At 40.8% G+C, this 22,131-nt stretch overlaps 1 protein-coding gene across 3 annotated transcripts in view; it reads right to left on the minus strand.

Moving 5' to 3' along the window:
• ARHGAP25 (Rho GTPase activating protein 25) overlaps positions 1-21,525 on the minus strand; it is an 86,656-nt gene extending 65,131 nt beyond the window's left edge. Inside the window, exon 1 of one of the 3 annotated variants that reach the window (XM_017522093.2) lies at positions 19,854-21,525. In XM_017522093.2, coding sequence (XP_017377582.1) covers positions 19,854-19,914 — 61 coding nt within the window. In that variant the 5' untranslated portion in view covers positions 19,915-21,525. The remainder of the gene's footprint in view (positions 1-19,853) is intronic. The other 2 variants (XM_017522092.2, XM_017522091.2) reach the window with 2 other exon arrangements.
• Positions 21,526-22,131: the final 606 nt, after the last annotated feature.

The raw sequence follows: 22,131 nt of genomic DNA on the forward strand, positions 1-22,131 counted from the left end.
CTATCCAGGATCCCTTGAGACTCCATATAAAATTTAGGATGAGTTTTTCCATTTCTACCCCCCCAAAAAAGTCACTGGTGTTTTGACAGGAATTGCATTAAATCTGCAGATTGCTTTGGATAGTATTAAGTCTTCCAACCTAGGGAGCCTGGAATGTCTTCCCATTATTTTGTTCTTCTTTAATTTCTTTCAGAAATGTCTTGTAGTTTTTGCAGCTTTGTAGTACAAGTATTTCACCTCCGGGTTAAGTGAATTCCTAATTAATTTCTTCTTTTTGATGGTGTTGTAAATGAAACTGCTCTCTTAGTTTTCTTTTCAAATTGATCACTGTTAGTGTATAGAAGTGCAACTAATTTTTCAGCTTTGACTTTGTATCCTGCTACTTTGCTGGAGTTATTCGTTCTAATAGCAATTTGGTCGAATCTTTAGGATTTTCTACATAAAAATTATATTATCTCCAAACAGAGTTAAGTGTACCTTTTCCTTTCTAATTTGGATACTTTTTATTTCTCTCCCTTTCCTAGTTGCTCTGTCTAGGGCTTCAAGTATTATATACCACAGAGAAGCTGCAAAAGTCAGCATGTTTGCCTTGTTCCTGATCTCAGAGTAAAAGCTTGGAGTCTTTCAACATTATGATGTTCACTGTGAGTTATTACTTTTATTACATTGAGGTAGGTTCCTTCTATCCTTGGTTTGTTGAGTGTTTTTTCATGAAAGAATGTTGAATCTTGTTGGACACATGGCTATCATTTGAGATGATCATATGTTTTTCCCCTTCATTCTGTTAATGAGATGTATTAATGACATTGATTGATTTGGGTATGTTGAATCACCCTTGCATTCCAGGATTAAATCCTATTTGGTCTGGATGTATAATCTTTTTATGTGCGGTTGCATTCAGTTTTCCATTGCAGCATTTTGCTGAGGACTTTTGCATCAGTGTTATAAGGGATATTGGTCTGCAGTTTTCTTGTAATGTTGTTGTCTGGCTTTAATATCAAAGTAATGTAAAATGAGTTAGGAAGTTTTCCTTCTTTTTCAATTCTTTTAGAAAGTTTCAAAGAGACTGGTATTAGTTCTTCTTTAGATGTTTGGTTGAAGACATCAGGTCTTTATTTCATTAGGAGATTTTTTATTATTGACTGAATTGCCTTGGTTAGAGGTATATTTAGATTTTATTCTTTTTTAAACTAAAACTATTCTTTCAATTTAGGCTTGATAGATTTTGAGTTTCTAAGGTTTTTTCCACTGAATCTAGATTATCAAATTTGTTGATGTGCAATAGCTCATTGTACTATTGTAACTCTTTTTATTTCTGTAGGATAGGTAGTAATATCCCACTTTTATTTCTAAATTTAGTAATTTGAATCTTCTTTGTTTTTTCCATGATCCATCTACCTAAAGGTTTATAAATTTTATTGACCTTTTTGAAGAACCAACTTTTGGGTTTGTTGACTCTCTTTTATTTTTATATTCCATGTTTCGTTTATCTCTGTTCTAATCTTTATTATTTTCTTCTTTCTGCTAACTTTAGATTTAGTTTATCCTTTTTTTTCTAGTTCTTTAAATTATAAAGTCCAGTTGTTGATTTGGGATCTTTCTTCTTTTTAATGTTAAGTATTTAAATCTATCAATTTCCCTCTTACTCCTGCTTTCTCTGTTTTCCATAGTTTTGACATGTAATGTTTTTAAAAACACCTTTGTCTAGTAGATGTGCCATCAGGTCTTTGTGAGAAACAGTTTCTGTTGGTCTTAGTTTTCCCCTTTGAGTGGGCCACACTTTTCTGTTTCTTTTTATGCCTCATATTTTTTTTGCTAAAAACTGGATATCTGAACCTAATGATATGACAACTCTATAAATCAGATTGTCCTCCTTCCTCCAGGATTTGCTGGATTTTGTTTGTTTGTTGTAATTGTTGTAGGTTGTCTCTGTACCAAGGATCAGCCTGAGCTGCAAACTTAGGGTCTTCTTAGGTCTTTTCTGAGGCTGCAACTTCCCCTGGGGATGTTCAATATCTTTCTAACTTACCTCATATATGTGGTTACTTTTAAATGTCTTAGTCTTCAATATCTGGCTCCCAAAAAGGGAAAAGGAGAAAAATGAAGGAGACAGAAAAAGGCACATGCTCTTTAAATCCCCTGGAAGTCATTACAGCCAAAGTGGGAGGTGCTTGCAACAACAGGGAGCGGTACAAACACATGATTGCCATTTCTTTGTCTGTACCTCTGTGATCAGAGGCAGCAATCAGTGACCACAATATAGATCCCTGTTATTTGTAGGACAGGGTTCATTTTTCCCACCTTGGCTCCTGCAAGTTGGGCACAAGCTGCTCCGGGAATGTATGCACATCTGGAAAGCCTGCCACAGGGCTAGAGGTAGAAGATGGGTAGCCACTATTGTGTTAAGAGCTGAAACTCACTGAAATTAAACACAACTCACTGTCCAAGCCTTCTTCTGTAAGTTGCCCGTTTTGATGAGACATCAGGGTTCCAAAATAGTTACATCAGATAGGCTTGGAAAGAGTAATTGTTGTCTAGGCGGGGGTGATAGATTCTGCCATCTTCACATAATCCTCTATGGGTTATGTTTTAAGGGTATAACTTTATTAAATTTGAGCATTTAATAAAGCATTTATTTAATGAGCACTTCAAATAATTTCCCTATGTCTTTATTTTCTCATTGTCTTAGTTAATATTTTGGTATATGTGCATATACAGTACCTTATAGAAATTCATCAAACATAAAATAACATGTTTTATAATAAGCTGGTTTAGGATACATTTAGAAAAGAAATAGTAAATATCTTAATGTAAAAGTGTAGAAATGGAGGAAAGGTATTTGCTTTGTGTGCTCAAGAACAAATCACATTTTTCCTCTTTCAACTTTTTATTACACCCACTCCTGTTTCTTGGCATTTCCTTATTGTATCAATTGTGAAATGAGCCAACTTAAAATCAGACCCAAGAGAAGCAGATAGAAGTTGTACTCAGACTCAAGAAAAACCATACAAAAATTTCTGTTCCTTTTAATATATGGGAATATGTTTCAAAATACAAGTAGATAAATGTAACTAATTAATGGACTTTAACATTAAATTGAATTAATACATAGCATGCATATGTTATACCCAGGATAGATGTATTGGCAGGGGGTGAGGGTGAGTTTTCAGAATGCTATTTTGAATTAACTTGCATAATTTTGAAAAAAGAGGATCCAGTATGACATTTTGGAGTGTTCTGCCATAAAAATAGCACTGCTCATTACAATCTTCCAGCAGTTTTCTCTGAGTGATACAAGATATTTTGGAAAATGTGGCTTTTATGATCTGTGGGAGGAGGCCTGGAAAAGGAGGGTCGAGGGTTCAGAGTAACACAGGAAATCTGTGTTTATAAAGCTTAAGTGTGTGGGTGTGTTCATGTGGGCAGTGCTGGAGAGAAAAAATAAAAGAAAATGTTTGCAAGTCATGGCAGGCAGGAGTTAAAAGATTCAAAGAGCCTATAATATTTATGAAATGTATTCAATATTTACAGAATATACTGGATTGAGATCATCAAAAACAACTCTTGACACCAAAAGCACAATCCGTAAAATAAATATTTGACTTCATCAAAATTAAAACTAAGAGAATGAAAAGCATGCACTAAGAGAGTGAAAAGCAAGCCACAGACTGGAAGAAAGTATTTGCAGATCAGATGTCCGAAAAGGACAAAACTCAACAATAAGAAAACAAGAAAATGTCAAACAGCATTAGTCATTAAGAAAATGTAAATTAAAACCACAGTGAGGTACTACTACAAATATATTAGAATAACATAAAATTTTTAAAAACTAACAGTATCAAGGATCAGTGAGAATCAGAAACAGCTGGAACTTCTATACCCGGCTGGGAGGAACATAAAATGATACAGCCCCTTTGGGAAACAATTTGGTAGCTTCTCATAAAGTTAAATATATATACTACCATATGATCCAGCAGTAGCACTCCTCAATATTTACTCAAAAGAGATAAAACATTATGTTCACACAAACTTATAAGCAAATGTTTGCAGCAGTTTATTCATAATCTCTAAAAATTAGAGACAACCCCAGTATCTTTCAAGTGATGAATAAATACATTCATACAATGGAATACCACTCGACAATAAAAAGGACAAAACTATCGATCCGAGTAATAACATGGATGAATCTCAAATGCATTATGCTGAATAAAAGAGATGAAGCTTTAAAAAATTACACACTGTAGTTTCATTTATATGACATTTTGGAAAAAAGCAAAACCATAGAAACAGAGAACAGATAAGTGGTTGTCCCAGGTTTGGGTTGGGTGAGAGGGGCTGACTAGAATAGATGGGCAGAGGAAACTTCTTACAGTGATGGAACTCTTGATTGTGTTGGTTGTTACGTGGCTCCATGTATTTAACAAAACCTATCTAGTTGCAGATCAAGATGGACACATTTTACTGAACGACAATTTTAAAATATTGTTTTCATTTGCTCACATTTATTGCACATTTGTTACACAGAGCTGACATTCTCACCTCCTCCTGACCTTCAAATGTTTCCACAGATCATGCAAGTTCTGAATAAAAAAAACAAGTGATGTTTATTATTCCACAGCGACTTGGTGAGGGAAGTAACCTGAAAAAACACGATGTGGGGAAGACTACATTCAAGTGAGACATCAAGCTAAATCTACCCCAGTAATCTGGGAGTAACACCTCAGAGTGGACTGATAGCACCCCTTCATTTAGCTTGCTCTTTTAACAGGTGCTAGGGAAATGCATCCCATGCCATCCCTGCTTCAACTTCCCGTGAAGAAAGCCCTACCATGATCCTCAACCACATTACTTATTTTGGTGTCCCGAACAAATAAGAAAATGCAGCCAGTAGCATTTCCTTCCATAAATCAAGTAGTACTGGGTTTTAATATAAAGGAAAGCCAGATGCTGGGCAAGTTGATGTGGTTAAAGACCCTGCACAGGAGTTATCTTGTGGAAAGTAGCAGAAAGCCCACTAATGTTCAGGAGCTCTGCTATCTAGTCTTGATTCTGCCACTAACTTGCTGTGTTACTATATGAGCATTTCACATAATTTCTTTGTCTTTATTTTCTCATTGTCTTAGTTAATATTTTGGTTGCATGAAATAGATATGAAATCAAGTTGGTTTAATCTAGATACAGAAAAATAGAAAGATAGATAGCTAATAGTTCTCAACTGGGGGACGGTTTTATCACCCACCCATCCACCCCAAGTGGACATTTGGCTATGTCTGGACATACTTATGGTTGTCATAACAGAGAGGACTGCTACTGTCATCAATTGGGTAAAGTCCAGGGGCTACCCTACAATTTGTGGCCCCCAACAATAAAGAATTATCTGCGGCTGGGCGTGGTGGCTCACGCCTGTAATCCCAGCACTTTGGGAGGCTGAGGTGGGTGGATCACCTGAGGTTGGGAGTTCAAGATCAGCCTGACCAACATGGAGAAACCCTATCTCTATTAAAAATACAAAAAAATTAGCGGGTGTGGTGGCACATGACTGTAATCCAAGCTACTGGAGAGGTTGAGGCAGAAGAATCGCTTAAACCCAGGAGGCAGAGGTTGTGGTGAGCCAAGATCTTGCCATTGTACTCCAGCCTGGGCAACAAGAGCAAAACTCTGTCTCAAAAAAAAAAAAAAAGAATTATCTGAATTATCTGGATCAAAATAGTGATGAGATTGGGAAACCCCAATATCTATCTGTCTATCTATCTATCTATCTATCTATCTATCTATCTATCTAATCTATCATCTATCTCTTTATATATATTATATATAAAATTTATGTATGTGTAATTTTTGAAGCATAGTATATTATTTCACAATATCTAGGGAAATTTGGGGGAGTGGAAATCATGGTTCAGGAGGAGTAGAAATCAAGGCAGATTTTGCAAGTTTTGAGTTCTCAGCAGAGTTCAAAGGCCTTCCTTTTAGTGCCCTCTGATTTCCAGGACTCACTTACAAATGCCCATTCTCTGTGAACCTCAGACTGAGGGGGAAATGAGATAGACACAGCTTGAGTCAGCTGTTTACTCTGCTCTAGTTGGCTGTGTCCAAGGCAAAATGTTCTAGTCAAAGTTCAAGCCAGTGACTATCCTTGGAGACTGGGTCAGGAGCCCTTACAGAGGTGGAGTTGGGAAAACAGCCCTAAGGAGGCCCATTACATTTATCTGTAAAGTAGCAATAATGCCACCCCTCCTCTGGAAACCTACAACTACATAAAAGGCTATGAGCCCCAGGGGAACTTGGAAACAGAAATGGCAGGTTGTCTCCTTTACATGGAATTCATATTTCTGTATTCTTTTCTATCTTGAAGAACAGATTTCATTTTTTACACTTCTATGAAACAAATGGAACCGTGACTTATGTTCCACAATTTCCACAGCTGTCGTCATGAACTTTAACAAGTTTTCCTTATTTATAGCAGTCCCAAGCTTTATTCCCTTGGAGATGTCAGGACATGGGGGGTAATTTTGTTGCTTGCCCTCTGTGCTTTAAAGACAGAGTGAATTGAAAGGACAGTCAATCCCTGCCCCACACAATAAGTGGGGTCCAGAAGGATTTTACGTGGGGTCTAAAATTCAATCAACTATTCATGGTCACGTTATTTTGAAGCTAATGAAATGGCTGCCAGGAGCCTACACAGCTGGCCAGTGGGTAGCGCCAACTGAAACCCGTCCTTATCTTGGCTGAGTTTTGCCGCCATCTAGTGGCCACTTCAAGCTTCAGTTTGCACATCACAGCGAAGAGGATGCGGGCCCATAGCTGGCTGGCCAGGACCAGCGTTCAGCAGGCCATTCTAGGGATTTCCAGGCTAGTTGTCGCTCTGGGATTGGCCCAGACCAGGAAGGCTAACATTACAGGATTACTGATTGAGGTGCTCTTCTGTACTTGGAAACACAAAGCAATGGTTTTAACCTTTGTGAGGTTACAGGCCCCTTTGAGAATCTGCCTATATGCATATAATTTTTCATACAATTTCTAGAATATAGGCCTGATGCAGATGTTAGCTGGGTATAATTATAAGTCATTCTGAAGTTGTTTGAAACAGAAAGGGAAAAATGGCAAGGGCAGGTGTGAGAAAAAGGAGAAGGAATTCTACTTCTAACTGGAGGATTATAACCTTACTGTCCTCTAAAATGTGCCAAATGCCCGTGGCTCCTCAGTTGTGTTTATATATGCTGTGTATTTCCTCCTTACTTTCCACTGTTAAAACTGGTTCCATGTTTTACATGCCTGAGTTTTTCCTGGCCCCTCCTTTTCTCCTCTGGTTTCCATCCAAAGTCCCTGGCCAACCAGCAATAGGTTTGGGTTGAGAGTGAGAAGACTGGCTGGGATTAGGCCAGCACCTCCAATTGGCTGGATGAGTGAGCAAGTCCTGCACCTTTCCTGGGGTCCGCGTGAGGAGGAGCATCCCTTAACCTCTCTTAAGATGGAAAGAGACTCTGTGTATAAGTGAAAAACATTGAAAGAGTCAGAAGTGGTATATAATTTGTGGAGTCTGCAATGTTATTCTAAAAACAAGTCCTTCTAGGATATTCCACAGGCAATTCATGCTTAAAGCAGGTGAAATAAATGTCAGCTGGACTTGCTGAAAGAGAAAGGATGTATTGTTCCAATTTCCATGGGCCTGTTGACAAGCGACATCAGTAACTATTATTAGTGCCTCCTCCCCACTACTCATAAGCAAAAAACTTTCACCTTTGGTTTCAGTAACCTCCTAACACATCACTTTTACCTCATGGGCTGTTAATACGTCACTTAAAGCTGTACTCTGGAATATTAAATAATGTTTTAATGTATAGTTTTGGAGAAGGAAGTTTTGCAAAACTCAAAACCACTACCATAAAGTAACACAATTGCAAACATTTTGGGGATGTGTTGCCATTGTGCTGTGGCTCTGGGTCTTAGCAACACTTATGGCAGCAGATCACAAACTTTGCTGTATATCCAGTCACTTGGGAGCATAGAAAAGTTCGAATACCTAGACCACAGCCCTTGTTACTTAAATCAGTATCTCTGGAGTGGAACCTGAGCAAAGAATTTTTTTAAACCTCTCCAGGACAGCCAAGTTGGGTAACCACTAACTTAGTGGAGGAGTTGAGAATGTTCAGCTCAAGAGCTGAGGCTGCCTTTGCACCATTCCCTTTTGCCTCTGGGTGACTGCTCTGATCAACAAAATTATCGACACTTGCAGGCACTGTGGTGCTCGCAGAGAACAAAGGCCATGAAAAGTGCAAGATGGGAAATGGTTAAGAGGCTTACAGTGTAATCTAGGCTTGAAAGATGTGGGTGGGAGACCCTGTGGGAGATCCCACAAGTGCCAAGGCAAGGGTCTGAAGTCTCGGCCTGTTCCCATATGAATACAGAATTAGAAAAGAATTAGAGATACAGTTACATACTTATTCCTATATATAACCATGAAAAATCACATAGTTCTTCATATGTAATCACAGAAATATATATACTCAGTATAACCTTTTAATCTTACTAATGACAATCAGGTTATGAAGCATGGAACTGAGGTGACATTGTAAACAAAGTGATCCTAAGGCAAGATGCTCTAAGCCCTCTGTCACGCCTCATAAGGGCTGCTGGAGGGCACCTTGGCTGTGTGGCAGGCGCTGGGAAAGCGCCCGCTGTTTAGCCAGCTAGGGAAGGAGATGTCCAAAACGTCCGAGACATCTCCTTCCTCAGGGAGTTAGGAGACAACTCCGCTTCTCCAAGCTCTTGTGGTAGGCCTGATGGCTGTCAGGGAGGCCAGCAGACATCTGGGGGCTTAACTGTCCCTATGTAATGCTGGGCCTCAGTGGTCACGTTCCAGATCTACTTTCATGCTCCGCTTCTGCACCTGGTCCCTCCCTTTCTTAAAAGATAAAATCAGTAATAGCAACATAAATCTTAATGTCTTTGTTCTTTCTTGACAAGTATGAGAAAAGTGCTGACACATGAGGTTTTCTCCTCGCCTCCGCTGCTTGAAAGACCTGGGCCCCTGTCTCCAAGACACGTGATTTACCTGACCCTATCACTGACCACCATTACCTCACCCTACCTTCCCTGCCCCCTGCGTTGTACTCAATAAAAGTCAGAGTGTCCAGGCACTCGGGGCCACTGCCAGACTCTGCGCTTTGGTTGGCAGTGGATCTCTGGGCCTAAATTCTGTTTTCTCTATCTCTGTGTCTTGTGTCTTTTGTTTTTACAGTTTCTCATCTCCGCACCTATAGAGAGGAGCTCACAGCTCTGCTCTGATGAATGGCATTAGGATCCTCATAAAAGGGCTTGAGGGGGTGGGTTCACCTTCTTTTGCTCTTTCATCATGTGATGTCACAGCACTCCTCCCTTTTGCCCTTCTATCCCTTTCTGCCATGTGAGGCCACTGAGAGAGCATCATCTACAAGGAATGAGCTTTCACCAGACACTAATCCTGTCAGCACCTTGATCTTGGACTTGCCAGCCTCCAGAACTGTAATAAATAAATATTCTGTATAAATTGTCCAGTCTCAGGTATTTAGTTACAGCAGCACTAGTGGACTCAGACAGTAGGTGTAGTCCATTTGTCTGGCTCTATTGTGTGCCCACCTCAGATGACTGGTCATAAATTGAAAGTGAGTCCAGGCAGCTCAGGGGTGATTTTCTCCAGTGATGTTCAGCTGTCCAGGCACAGGCACCAAGAAGGTAGATTATTGGGTTTAAACAGGGTTAGGGGTTATGATGAGGAGAAATGGCCAGAGAAGTTAAGGGTGCATGGTCAGTAGCAGATTTAATGGTAGTTATGAATCTGTGGTAAGGAGGACTAATGGGGTAACTGATAGTGAAAAAATGGTGAGACAGTGGAATGCTGGCTCACTGAGGTCATGTAAGAGAGCTGCTGGAGTGGGTGAGCTGGGCACATTGGATGTGGTGGGCATAGAGTGGGAAGTCTGAAAGTGAGATTTCAGAGGTGGTACAGTTATAGCGGGTGATGTGGTTTATTTATGACTATGAGTGGCTGAGCTGGTTGGAGGAAGTATTATCTAACAACTCTCTACAGGAGGCAGAACTACTGGCCCCATTTTTCAGATGAGAAAACTGAGACACAGAGACATTAAACTGACTTGCCCAAAGTCAAAGAAATGAGAAAAGACTGAGCTGGAAATCAAAACCAGGCTCATCTGCCTTCAAGGGCCTCATTCTCAAAGACTTCCTACCACATTCAGGTATGGCTTCCTAATTAAGTCAAGTGTCTTTCTTTTGTTTCTCTTTCAGGAAATGCTTTTTATCTGGAATCTTACTTTTTATCTGTGAAGACACAAAGTTGACTACATTATCAATCACTTTCATTACCACGCTGGGCATTTAAGGCCACAGAAGGATGAGAGTGGGATAATTTTGTGCTCACCAGAAAACTGGTTAAATTCAGGGTTTCCTGGGGAGAAATAATGAAAACAGACCATATTTATCGGTGGAAATGCAGCTGCATTGTCTGCGGGCACTCTCTATTGGCTCTAAATCAGAATAACAATGTGGGATTAGAAGCTTGATTTGTGGCTTTTTGGAAGGAGCATACAGAGTTGAATGAACATGTAAAAAACTTGCCCCTGGAGATATATAGGGGCTATTGCTCAAATGAGCCAAGAAAAGCTTTTCTTACAGAACAAACTCTGTGTCAGCTTTTTAAATGCCACAGTCACAGTCACACTGCTTATGTCTAACTCCCTTCAGTGGGACAGCCCCACTTCCTCAGTGTCTCCAGTGAGACGGTTAGAATCTTAATCTTTTTCATCGTCTTTCATTCTGAGCCTCGTAAACTGTCCAGCACATAGTAAGTGTCTAATAAATATGTGTCAATTAGAATAGAAGGAAAACTGAGTAAAACAGAACAATCCCACGAAAGGAAGAGGGACTAACCGTACCTAGGTAATTCAGGAAGCCTTCCCAGGAGATGGGTGGTGGCCATGGTAATGGGCAGGGAGGGGTAGAGTTGAAAGAGAAAAAAAAAATCCAGAAAGCCCATATATAAGACCCACAGGGTAGGAATTTTTGTGTGATCCTAGAAAGAAGTACTTTGCAATACACTGACAGATGTGGCTCCTAATCTTTCTGGAGAAAAGGTGAGCAAGACTAAAAGATTTCATAAAACCAGATGGAGCAAGCTAGCATGACAGTTTCAATGAGGCTGAAAAAATGAATTTGGAAGGACTTCTAACCACGAGTACTAAAAAGAAAGAATAATGACTTAAAGATATTTTCTCCTAAATCAATTTTTACCATACATTGTGTGGCTTCTCAGGAAATTCAATTCAAGAAATATACAGAGCACCTATCACAATTACAGCTTTGTTTTCCCAAGCCTAGAGAACTGATTCTTGGGTGACTTTCCTGGTTTTTACACTGAGTTCTATGTCCCAGGAACCCCCCGAGTCCCTGACAAACCAGGCTGGCTGTCACTCTTCCTGGGAAGGAGAATGAGGAATGCTCAGAGAAAGATCAGTGTGAAGATCAAGATCAAACAGGTTGGTCTCAAGACGGAGCACAAGGGCTGGGCTGAGAATGGACTGGAGGTGACAACTCTGTATCTGCTATCATCCTAACTCTGAGTTGTCTGCATGAGAAGATTCCTCACCCACTAGCAAAGTGGATTTCTGGCTTCCATGAATGACCAGGTGCATGGAATCAAATGCAGAATGACAGTCAAAGAGGAAGAATGCATGCACAAGAGTCCTTGTGTACCAACAGCAGAATTGAGGACAAGAAAAACGGGAGCCTCATTTTGAAGGTCCTGCTCTTCCCCCACAATTATATCTACAAATAATGATCTGAAAGAGAATGTTAGGCCGGAGTACAGGACTCTTACAGCAAATAGGAAACACTGCTCTGCCACTGCTGTAACCCACATGTAAGTGATCACAAGCAGGTAAACACTGAGCCCCTGAAGCCCAAACTAACAACTTCTAACCTCGCTTCAGCAGCCAGAGATACACATGACAGTAGGAAAGGGTCGGCAGCTCTAGAGGAGGAAGCACTAAGTCATGGAGGAGAGTCTTCCATGAAGCAAACAACCCACAGTCATTCTTTGCCTACCAAAAGCAAGGAAAGTTTAAGGAACTGCTCCTGCCATAGCACAGAGACGATGACATTTCTACAGCAGGAAACTTACCAGAAACCATCGTTATCCTTATTAGAAAGTCACAACTCAGGCCTTTTACTGATTTGGAAAAGAACTGGCAAAAACAGGCAAACAAAACAAAGCAAAAAGGAAGAAAACAAGAATAGCCGTGCAGACAAAATTGAAACAATTCATGCAAATTGAAAAGGAAGTGAATATATGGCATTTGGAAGCATAAAGGGCAAGAAACAGAACATGACGAGTCAACTGCAGACCAGCATGTGTGCTGTGAGCCAGGGACAGACACCGGGCAGGAAAGGAGATGTGCAGATGTTGTAAAAACCGTATGTCTAGAGAAAAGAAAGAAGAACTAAACTTAACCAAGACAAACAAAACCCTGGCACTGCCGACTGTGGTTTTCACCAACAATTTGAGTCAAAGGAGTTGATATCAGACCTCTGCTGTAGCTAATGTCCATGACAATAATGATAATTACTAGTGTTTATGAATACCAGATCTTATGCTAAAGTTTGACATAGATCATCTTTTATTCTCACAACAACTTCATGAGTTAGCACTAGGATTGCACTTATATTACAGATGGAAAACCTAAGGACCAACGTCGCACAGTGACCAACTGGTGATACTGGGATTCAAATTCAAGCCATCTGGCCCCAGAGCAGGCTTTTCTTTTCTTTCTCTTTGTTTGTTTCTTTCTTTCTTTCTTTTTCTTTCTTTTCTTTCCTTTCTTTCTTTCTTCCTTTCTTTCTTTCTCTTTCTTTCTTCCTTCCTTCCCTCCTTCCTTCCTTTCCTTCTTTCTTTCTTTCTTCTTTGTTTTTCTTTCTTTTTTTCTCTCTCTCTCTCTCTTTCTTTCTTTCAACATGAAGCCTTGCTCTGTTGCCAGGCTGGAGTGCACTGGCACGATCTCTGCTCACTGTAACTTCTGCCTCCTGGGTTCAAGCGGTTCTCTTGCCTCAGCCTCCCAAGTAGCTGGGACTACAGGTTCATACCACCACACCCAGCTAATTTTTGTATTTTTAGCAGAGATGGGGTTTCACCATGTTGGCCAGGATATACGATAGCTGGCTCATTCCATTATGGTTAGTTTATACTTTGTCAGAAAATTCTTTTTGTAAATTTTACAAAATTATTTAAAAATATTAAAAAGTACTCACATCAGACTCAGGAACTTTATATCGTACTACTTCCTCTTTCATTTTGAAACTCCAAACCAACAAGGAAGCAAATGGTTCAGCAGCCATAGTCCAGAATTCCAGCAGTGGGTATTGCCAGCCGCATCCAGAGCTGAGATGCATGTGTGCATGTTTTGCAGGTGGATGAGTGGTGCAGGAAGGAAAGGAGAGAGTGCAGTAGCTCTCACCTTAGTCAGTCACAGCTCAAGGAGAATAGATGGTGGTAGCAAAGTTGAGCATCACTTTCTTTAGAGAGATGAAAGGGTGGTGAGGGGCACACGCAGCATGAGAGGCACAGCAGGGCAATGCTGCTTAAGTACCTATCACACACAGGTGAGCAAATACATGTTTTATGATGAGTGAATCAATGAGTGAATGAAATTAAATGGCCAGTCTGAATGTACTGAAGATTTCATAATTTTATATAACTCCAGGGAAGGAATATGTGTGGTCATAGAATTGCATTTTACTTTATGAACTAAAGGAAATAACTTTCAGCATTTTAATGTTCCTTGAACTCTTCTTAGATAAATTGTAATGTTCAGTCACTACTAAAAACTATGAAATCTGAAGCTGAGTGTGGTGGCTCATGCTTGTAATCCCAGCACTTTGGGAGGATGAGGCAGGAGGGCTGCTTGAGCCCAGGAGTTCGAGACCAGCCTGGGCAACATAGTGACACCCACATCCATCTGTATTTTTTAAAAATAAAATTTTTAAAAAGTATGGAAATGATTTGCAATGAACATATAAACTCTTTATCAAATACAAACACTAAAAGTGTGTTAATTGAATGGGCGTTAGAAGTTGTGACTGAGCTTCAAATTTAGCTCAGCTTTCTGGCAGCCAAGACAGTGGAAAACACAGTAAGTTGCACTCCTGTCTTACTAGAAAGGAGGAAGCACTGCAGTCCCTCAAAGAAGACAAAGTTATTTTCTGAGCACTGAATTCCCAAGTAACTTTCTCACATAAAGGTATACATAGAAGTCACTGGCATTGTCCATTCTTCATTCTCATTTTTTTCCAGTGCAATTAGGAGCAGATTTCATGAAATCATTACTTGCAGGAAAGATATAAACTGAGGATGTACCATTAAAGGACAACTCAGTGAGCCCTATTCTATGAGGGTTGCAAGATAATGTAGTCCAAGTACAGCCTCTAGTCTGATCTGGGGTTGGAAATGAGACTTTCTACAAAGAAATGAAACAGATGTTTGCTGAGCACCTAACATAGGTCATATGCATGAAATATTTTCTTCCTGTCAGCATATGTGTTACTAGTCTCATCTGTAGAAGCTTAGCAACTTGCCCCAGATTCACTGCTGTTTAGAGCAGAGTCCCAAGCTCATGCACACTTTCCTATACCACACCTCCACTGCTCTTTCCCATTTTTATCAAGAAGAGTCAATGGACAATTTAGCTCCTTTCTTCAGGCAATCTAAGGTTATTCTCCCCAGTGAGGGCCTACAGTGCTGGTGTTACATACTTTATTAAGAACAATTCATTTTGTCCAAAAGCCAAGGGATCAGTTGGTTGTGGGGTTGACTCATATCTGCATGTGCAGAAATGTTCATGTCTCTTATCTCAAAGGAAGTCCATAGTGTTGAGAACTGTAAACTTGTCTGTTTAAATGACCTGGGAAAGGATTACTATACTTTCTCTCCAGTGATCAGAAGACCTAGAGACTCCCCATGGACAAGATGTTTACACTGTGACCAAAGTTTGAGTAGGAACTGGGTGGTGGTAAGGGAGGCCCAGGCGGAGAGAGGGCTCCAGGCTGATGAGAAAGAGCTGGAAGCTGCAGAAGGGAGGACGTGGCTGAAGTCTCCACTGTGCATCAGGTGAAGGGGAGGTGGCAAGAGAGAGGTGGGCAGGTAAGCAGGGCCAGATCATAAAGACTTCCATTTAATTCCATCATGCAGAGGAGCTATACATAGTACAAAGCCTTCTGCTTCTCCAAAAAAGTAGACACAATGTGCAGGAAAATCACTGTGAGAAAGATGTGGGGCCCACTGGAGAACATCTGCACCTGTATCTTAAAGAAGTTGAATGGCAGTGATGGGAACAGGGGTGGCAGGGCCAGAATTCCTCTTAGGTACTATCTGGGGCTCCCATAGCTGCTCTCATCACAGCACCTCTCTCACAGCTTTGCAGTTTTATCTCCTTGTCTCTGCCCCCACTGAACTATATGCCCAGCAGGACCATCTTCATATTTGACTGCCAGACCTATAATTTTTTTTTTTTTTTTTTTTTTTTTGCAAAATGACTTTTGGTTTCTAAACAAGCTTTCAAGGAGAAAAAGGATGATGAGTAAAGCATAACACAAGAAATGTAAATTATTTTATCTCTTTGTAAGTTTTATATATCAGTTCCTGCCTGCGGACTCTACAAAATTTCCATGCCATCCTCTGTGACAGAATCCCCACAATCTGCCTGGGCCTCGCTGTGGCTCTCTCTGGCTCCTCCCAGGTACTATTAGGCCTCAATTGCTGTGGTCACAACTGGGACTTTCTTCTGCTCTGTACTCTTGTGTATTTTAACACAAGCTCAGACCACTCAACCAGGGTGCACCCTCATACAAGCTTCTTTCCTCAAGCTGCCCTGTGTGTGATAGGACCACTGTCATCAACTTGTTTCTCTCAACTGGTCCTAGCATCTTTCCAGCCCCCCCATAGTGGGCCTTACTCAAAAGGACTACACAGCTGGCAGAGTCTGCATAGAATTCTCCTATTGGATGCTATGTGAAGATGGTTCATAATTGTGAGTTGTGAGACAGGGCAGCACTACCACTACCAAAGTGACTTATAGTGATGTATACCCATGCCAGGGCCACAAGGCATTTTAACCTAGGCCTAGTTTCAGACACACAGGCACCAAGAACCTCCGAGCTAGCCTCTGCCAATCCAAGTGCCCAGTCTCAGACAAAGAACAAAATCTAAGTTGACCTTGTCTAGCACGTACAGGGAGAATTTTGTGTATGAGTGGGTAGAAGACCAGGTCCTGTCTTCCCATCACCTCTTAAGTTGGTCCCCACTCTGCTGCTGCTGCAGAAATTCCAGAGGTTATATCAGTCCTTTTTCCCCAAAATGGCCAGAAGTCTGTTGGCCTGGCTAGCAGGAAACATGCATTTTGTGGAGATAATTTAATTTATGCCTAAATACTAAGTCAATAGCAACATATGGGCAGACATTTTTACTTAAACAAGCAATAACAATGTAACCTCTACATAAAAACAGAGTGAGCCCTGGAAGGAGCAGCTCCGTTGTGTAGCTATTCACTGTCTAAGACAGGCATGTTCGTATTCTCTTTTTGAGACGAAGTCTTGTTGTGTTGCCCAGGCTGGAGTGCAGTGGCATGATCTCGGCTTACTACAACCTCCACGTCCTGGGGTTCAAGAATTATTCTTCCTCAGCCTCCAAAGTAGCTGGGATTACAGGTGCCTGCCACCAACCCTGGCTAATTTTTTTTGTTTTTGTATTATTAGTAGAGACTCTACCTACATATGTGGGGAAACTTTATCTATCAGGGACTAGGAGCCACTCATGGAAAGCAAAGACTTTGGACACAGCAAACAGACTACATTCAGTCTATAACCCAGGCTGGTCTGGTTAGCACATGGTAAGTTTGGTAATGAATTGTAAAGAAAGCTCTCACAGCTGAACATCAAACAAGCACAGATCAATTCACCATGGGCCATATGGCTTCAGGATTCCCCAACATGGGGAACCAGCATTTCAGTGTTCAAATAAGGCACAAAATGTGCTCATGTAGGCTGGCCTGGTCATTGGGAAGCCATGTAGCTTTTTTAAGAAAGCCTTGTAACTTGAGACTCAAGGTCCAGAAAGTCTGGACCTGTCCTCCACTGATGACAATTCAGTTAAAAAGATACATAATTAAAGAGCAAAATATTTGAGAGTCCTTCCCCTCGCTCTCAGAGACTTTCACTTTCACTCCAGCTCACCAGATTTTAGGGAAACTGGAAGCATAGCTCATCAAAAAAAAACTAGGGCCCCCCTCCTGGGCCACATTCTGGGTCAGTGTCTTGCTGTTTCACCAAGTGCCCATTCTAGTGTCTTTCCTAAGCTATGGCCTGGCTCCCTGAGGACAGATCTCAATAAAAGCTCCCAAAAAATTGAGCTAGAGAGTGAATCTTGGGTTAATATTTGGGTTCTATTCCCAAGTGACCTTATAATCCACCCTTTTGGTTATCATCTACTCCAAAAGTTCTCAGTTCGAGAAGATAACACCCTCATCCCCATCCCCAAGGAACACTTGGCTATGCCAAGTGTTTTATTTGTCACAACTGGTAGTGGTAGGGGGGTGTTACCACCATGTAGTGGGTAGAGGCCAAGGATTCTGCTAAACATCCTACAATGAGCAGGACAGACCCCACAACAAAAAACTATCCAACCCAAAACACTAATGGTATCTAGGTTGAGAAAACGTTAAAAACACGGATTGTCAACTTCCCTGACATAACTCCCAGTTGGAAAGAGCCCAATAGAGGTAAGTGTCTCTCATATATTGGTAAGCCAGTTCCTGCAGTTACACCTGGACACAGGAAGCTGAAGAGGGGACTGGAAGTCCTGTGATTGAGTCAAGTAATCTCCTCCAACAGAGGACTTGGCTTATGATCCAAATTCTAGTTTACATGACACTTACAAATGCATTCTACTGTAGTCCCATCCTTCAGGATGACAAACTTGTAGGCAGCATGGATAATGACAAGCATTCTTCTGTATTTCATTATGTCCTTATTATTATTTTTTCATTAAGTAATACTCAATAACATCATCAGCTTGTAGTTAAACATTCATTCAGCCAACAGATATTTATTGTGTGCCCAGTTAAGTCCAAGTCCTATGCTCTGTATTAGCTGGGTGATAACTGTCTGAGGCTAGTGAACATAGACCACAGTACCTATGGCAGGAGTTCCTCATCAGGTGGGGATGGAAGTTGGGGTACTTGTTGAAATGCAGGATCCTGGGCCTTCCTCCAGAGATTCTGATTTTAGAAGGATGGTGCCCAGAAATCTGCATTTTTAGCGAGCACTTGATGTGAGTCTGATGTAGGTTATCCATGGGAACACGCTTTAAGAAACATTGGTAAAAATCATGAAATTCACCCAATCAAATCCTAGACCTGAATATATGCAGTCGTGAGCTCTACTGTGGTAATTTCCTATATCTGTTTAAAAAAAAAATCATTTAACTATGAATTATCTCAACTTTTTTTGTGTTTTTTTTTAAACCAAAGGAGAGTAAGACCTTAATAACCTGTGTTCCAACACAGATGGAAAGAGGGCAGAATTACTTTATTTATGTAGAAGCAGGACACTTTCAAAGGAACAGAACCATAGAATTTGTATGACATAAATTGAGCATTAGCCAAGTGCATATACATCAGTGATAGGAGGAAAATCTCTTGCTTATGTAAGAGGTATGAACACTATGGAAAGAGGGCAGAATTACTTTATTTATGTAGAAGCAGGACACTTTCAAAGGAACAGAACCATAGAATTTGTATGACATAAATTGAGCATTAGCCAAGTGCATATACATCAGTGATAGGAGGAAAATCTCTTGCTTATGTAAGAGGTATGAACACTATCTTTTCTCTGAACTGATCTCAGCATACAATCATTCATAGCTTGATTAGGGAATGCTAATCTCCCCTGGTTATCAAGATAAATGACTTTTCTGATTATTCTGTTTTCTTTCCAATCCTTTCTCAGATCTACATCATTAATGCTCTGCTTGTGACTTTTCAATGCAGCACTTATTTTAGTAGCACACTTAACCCCATTAGAGGTTAAAATTTAAATAAACCTTGTTTCAAGCAAAATTTCTCCAAGCTGTTAGAAACACCTTAATATTTATCTATGTCTAATATCAAGGACGTTATCTCCTTGATATTAGACAATAATATGGGCAAGATACATAAATGTAGGCAATAGTTTTTAGCCCAATTGCTCTTCCATGAATTACTGTGACCAATTTAATAATAGAAGAAATCTATATAAAGAACTTCCTAACAAATATATAGATTAAACTTAATATATCACCATCATCATTAGAAGGAAAGGGTATGGATTACGGGTCAGACTATCTCAGAAAATATGCCAGTCTCCCTTAAAATAATAAAAAATATATCTCTTTTCCAACTCATCTAAGAATACCCTCCCATTCTTTCCCTTAAATTATATCTTTATTATGTAAGCTCTTTATTATCCTTTAATACTTTTAATGCTAAAAACTCACAATTCTGTTTGTGATCTGTAGCCTTAAATCATCCAAAGGACCCCAGGTCATGCACACCAAGGAGTTCCATCCCACTGTTTTGTCCAAATGAAAGAGAACCTCCTCCCAGCATTTTAGAACCTGGAGCTGGCATGCCAAGTTAAATGCAAATGGTCCCTCAAACTCAGATTTGTTGTGAGAACCATTTTTAAGTAGACTACGCTTCCTGCAGACCAACATGCAAATGGTGCTCGAGGTAAACGTAAGAATCACAGAAGCAACGAAAAGACACCAGCCGTACCTATTTTCGCAGCCTCCACCTTCAGGTTGAAATCCCAGGTCCTTGGCAATTTTAGGGACATTTTGCTTCCAGTTTAGGTGAGTAGCTAGTGAAGCGGTGAGTCTGTCACAGTTTGCGTCCTTCTTGCCTTTTTGCTCTTTCCCTCTGTTTTTGTGTCTGTTTTTGTTCCTCCTTATGATTGCTTCACAGGCAATCTTAGGCTTGAGGTTGATTTGCCAACATTTCTCCTCGTTTCTCTTAGATGAAAGGTCCATCCATCTGTCACTTAAGGATGGCACCCAAACTCCCCCAGCCTGCACCCTTAGGCCCACAGTGGCTGGCACCCTGCTTTTCTAGCTTTCAGTTTTACCAGAAATGTCCCAGTTGACACTTCCCTCTGCGTCATGGGAAGCAAAGCTCCTTTTCGAAAGAATCTCAGGCCTCACTGAGTTGAGGTCGTGATAAACAACTGCTGCCTCTTGGGGTTTTTTTTTTAACTGTCTGCTTCCTTGCATTGGAGGAAGTGGGTGGCTCTTCAGTGAGTGAGGATGATACATTATGAGCACTCTGTTTTGAGAAAATAGTTTTTGGAAATGCTTGAAAAACCAGAATGGGTGCTTCTGTTATAAAAGGCTATAGTTTTAATTAAAAGAAAATGTCCAGACTCCCATCATACACCTCAACTCTAAGCTCTCCTCTTCCTCACCTAATGGATCAAGCATCTAAAAATGGTCAGAAAAACAACCAGCATTCCCCCAACGTTATCTTCTTTTACATTCTTCCTGCTGTAAAGACCATGTCCCAAGCTCTCCAGCTGCCCAGGATGAAGTTTGCAAGTGATCTCAGCCTGATGTAGGGAGGGTTTTGATGTATTTGTTTTAATGAATCAACTTAAGCTAGGTAGACCCACTCACATACAGTAAGCATTCTTTGGCGTTGCACACAGGGCATGGGCTTTAGAATCAGAGTGTGTGGGCTGTATACAGGGTGTGGGCTTCCATTTGCTAGCTCTTCGACTTTTAACAAGCAACTGAATCTTTCGAGGCCTTAATGTCCTCATCAGTAAAATGGGGTTGATAATAACCACAACTCAAAGGGTTTTTGCTACATAATCTAGTGCAGAGCTTGACACAGAGTGGTTGCACCACAAACATTAATTCAACCTTTATTCTATTCTATTTAGTTCAGCCCCGTGACAAGTTTTCATATGTTTAACTGAATCAGCCTAACCTAGTGATTAAGTATTTAGGCCCTGGAAACAGATCACTGGTAGTCAAATCCTGGCTTTCTTGCTGTGAGACTATGGACAAGTTTCATGACCACTTTGTGCTTCAATTCTTATCTGTAGGTGAGGTAAATAATAGCACTTACTTCATAGGCTGTTGTGAGACTTTATTAGAAAAGCCAGTACAAATTGCTCAGAACAGCCACTGCTAGACAGCATCTGAGCTGCACACCTTGCTCCGTTTATTCTCCAACTCTCCTAGATGGCTCTGCCATACTTTCTTCCTCACCTCCCACTTGTTTACTCTTGCTGGTGACCTTGGCTTCCTGTTTCATTGAGAAAATTGATGTAACTGGGAAAGAATGTCCCCAAGCTTCCCTCACTCTACCTGCTCACCTAGCTGCATGCGAGCTGTACTCCTGACCTTCTTCTTGGTACAGTGGGTCAACTGGCTGTTACCACTCTCCCATCCCTATTGCATCATCAATTTTTTCTCTCTCTTGGATCCTTCCTGTCAGTGTTCAAACTTATTACTTTTTTATTCCATATAAAATCTCTGTGGATGCCACCTCCCCCTTGGGTTAGCGCCCCATTTCTCTCCTTAGTTTCTGAACCAAGCTTTGGTAAGAATTGTCTAACTTACAAATATCTCTCCTCTTGTTCTCTCCTGAATCCCTTAGTTGATGTTTTTGCCCCTATGACTCTTCACAAAATATATTCTTATCAAGGATACCGACGACTTCCCTGTCACTAAACTCACAGGTGAGTGCTCCATCCTCATTTCGCCGGCCCATCCGCAGTGTCGGGCACACGTGATAGCTCTATCCAACTCTGAGCCCTCTGTCCATGGGGCTCCCGCGGCCCATGATTGGCCCTGGCTGTCTGCCTGCCTTTCTGGCTGTTCCATGTCTGTTTTCTTGCTAATTCCTTCTCATCTCTCTGATCTCTAAATATTGGAGAAAACTAAGACTCAGCTGGACTCCTTTTCCATCCACACTCACACCTTGGTGAGCTCTTCTGTCTCAAGGCTTTAAATGCCACATAACTGCAGATGATTCCAAGGTATATTTCCAG

The sequence above is a fragment of the Cebus imitator genome, unplaced genomic scaffold (assembly GCF_001604975.1).
Source record: "Cebus imitator isolate Cc_AM_T3 unplaced genomic scaffold, Cebus_imitator-1.0 Scaffold23, whole genome shotgun sequence".
In the NCBI taxonomy this organism is placed as follows: Eukaryota; Metazoa; Chordata; class Mammalia; order Primates; family Cebidae; genus Cebus; species Cebus imitator.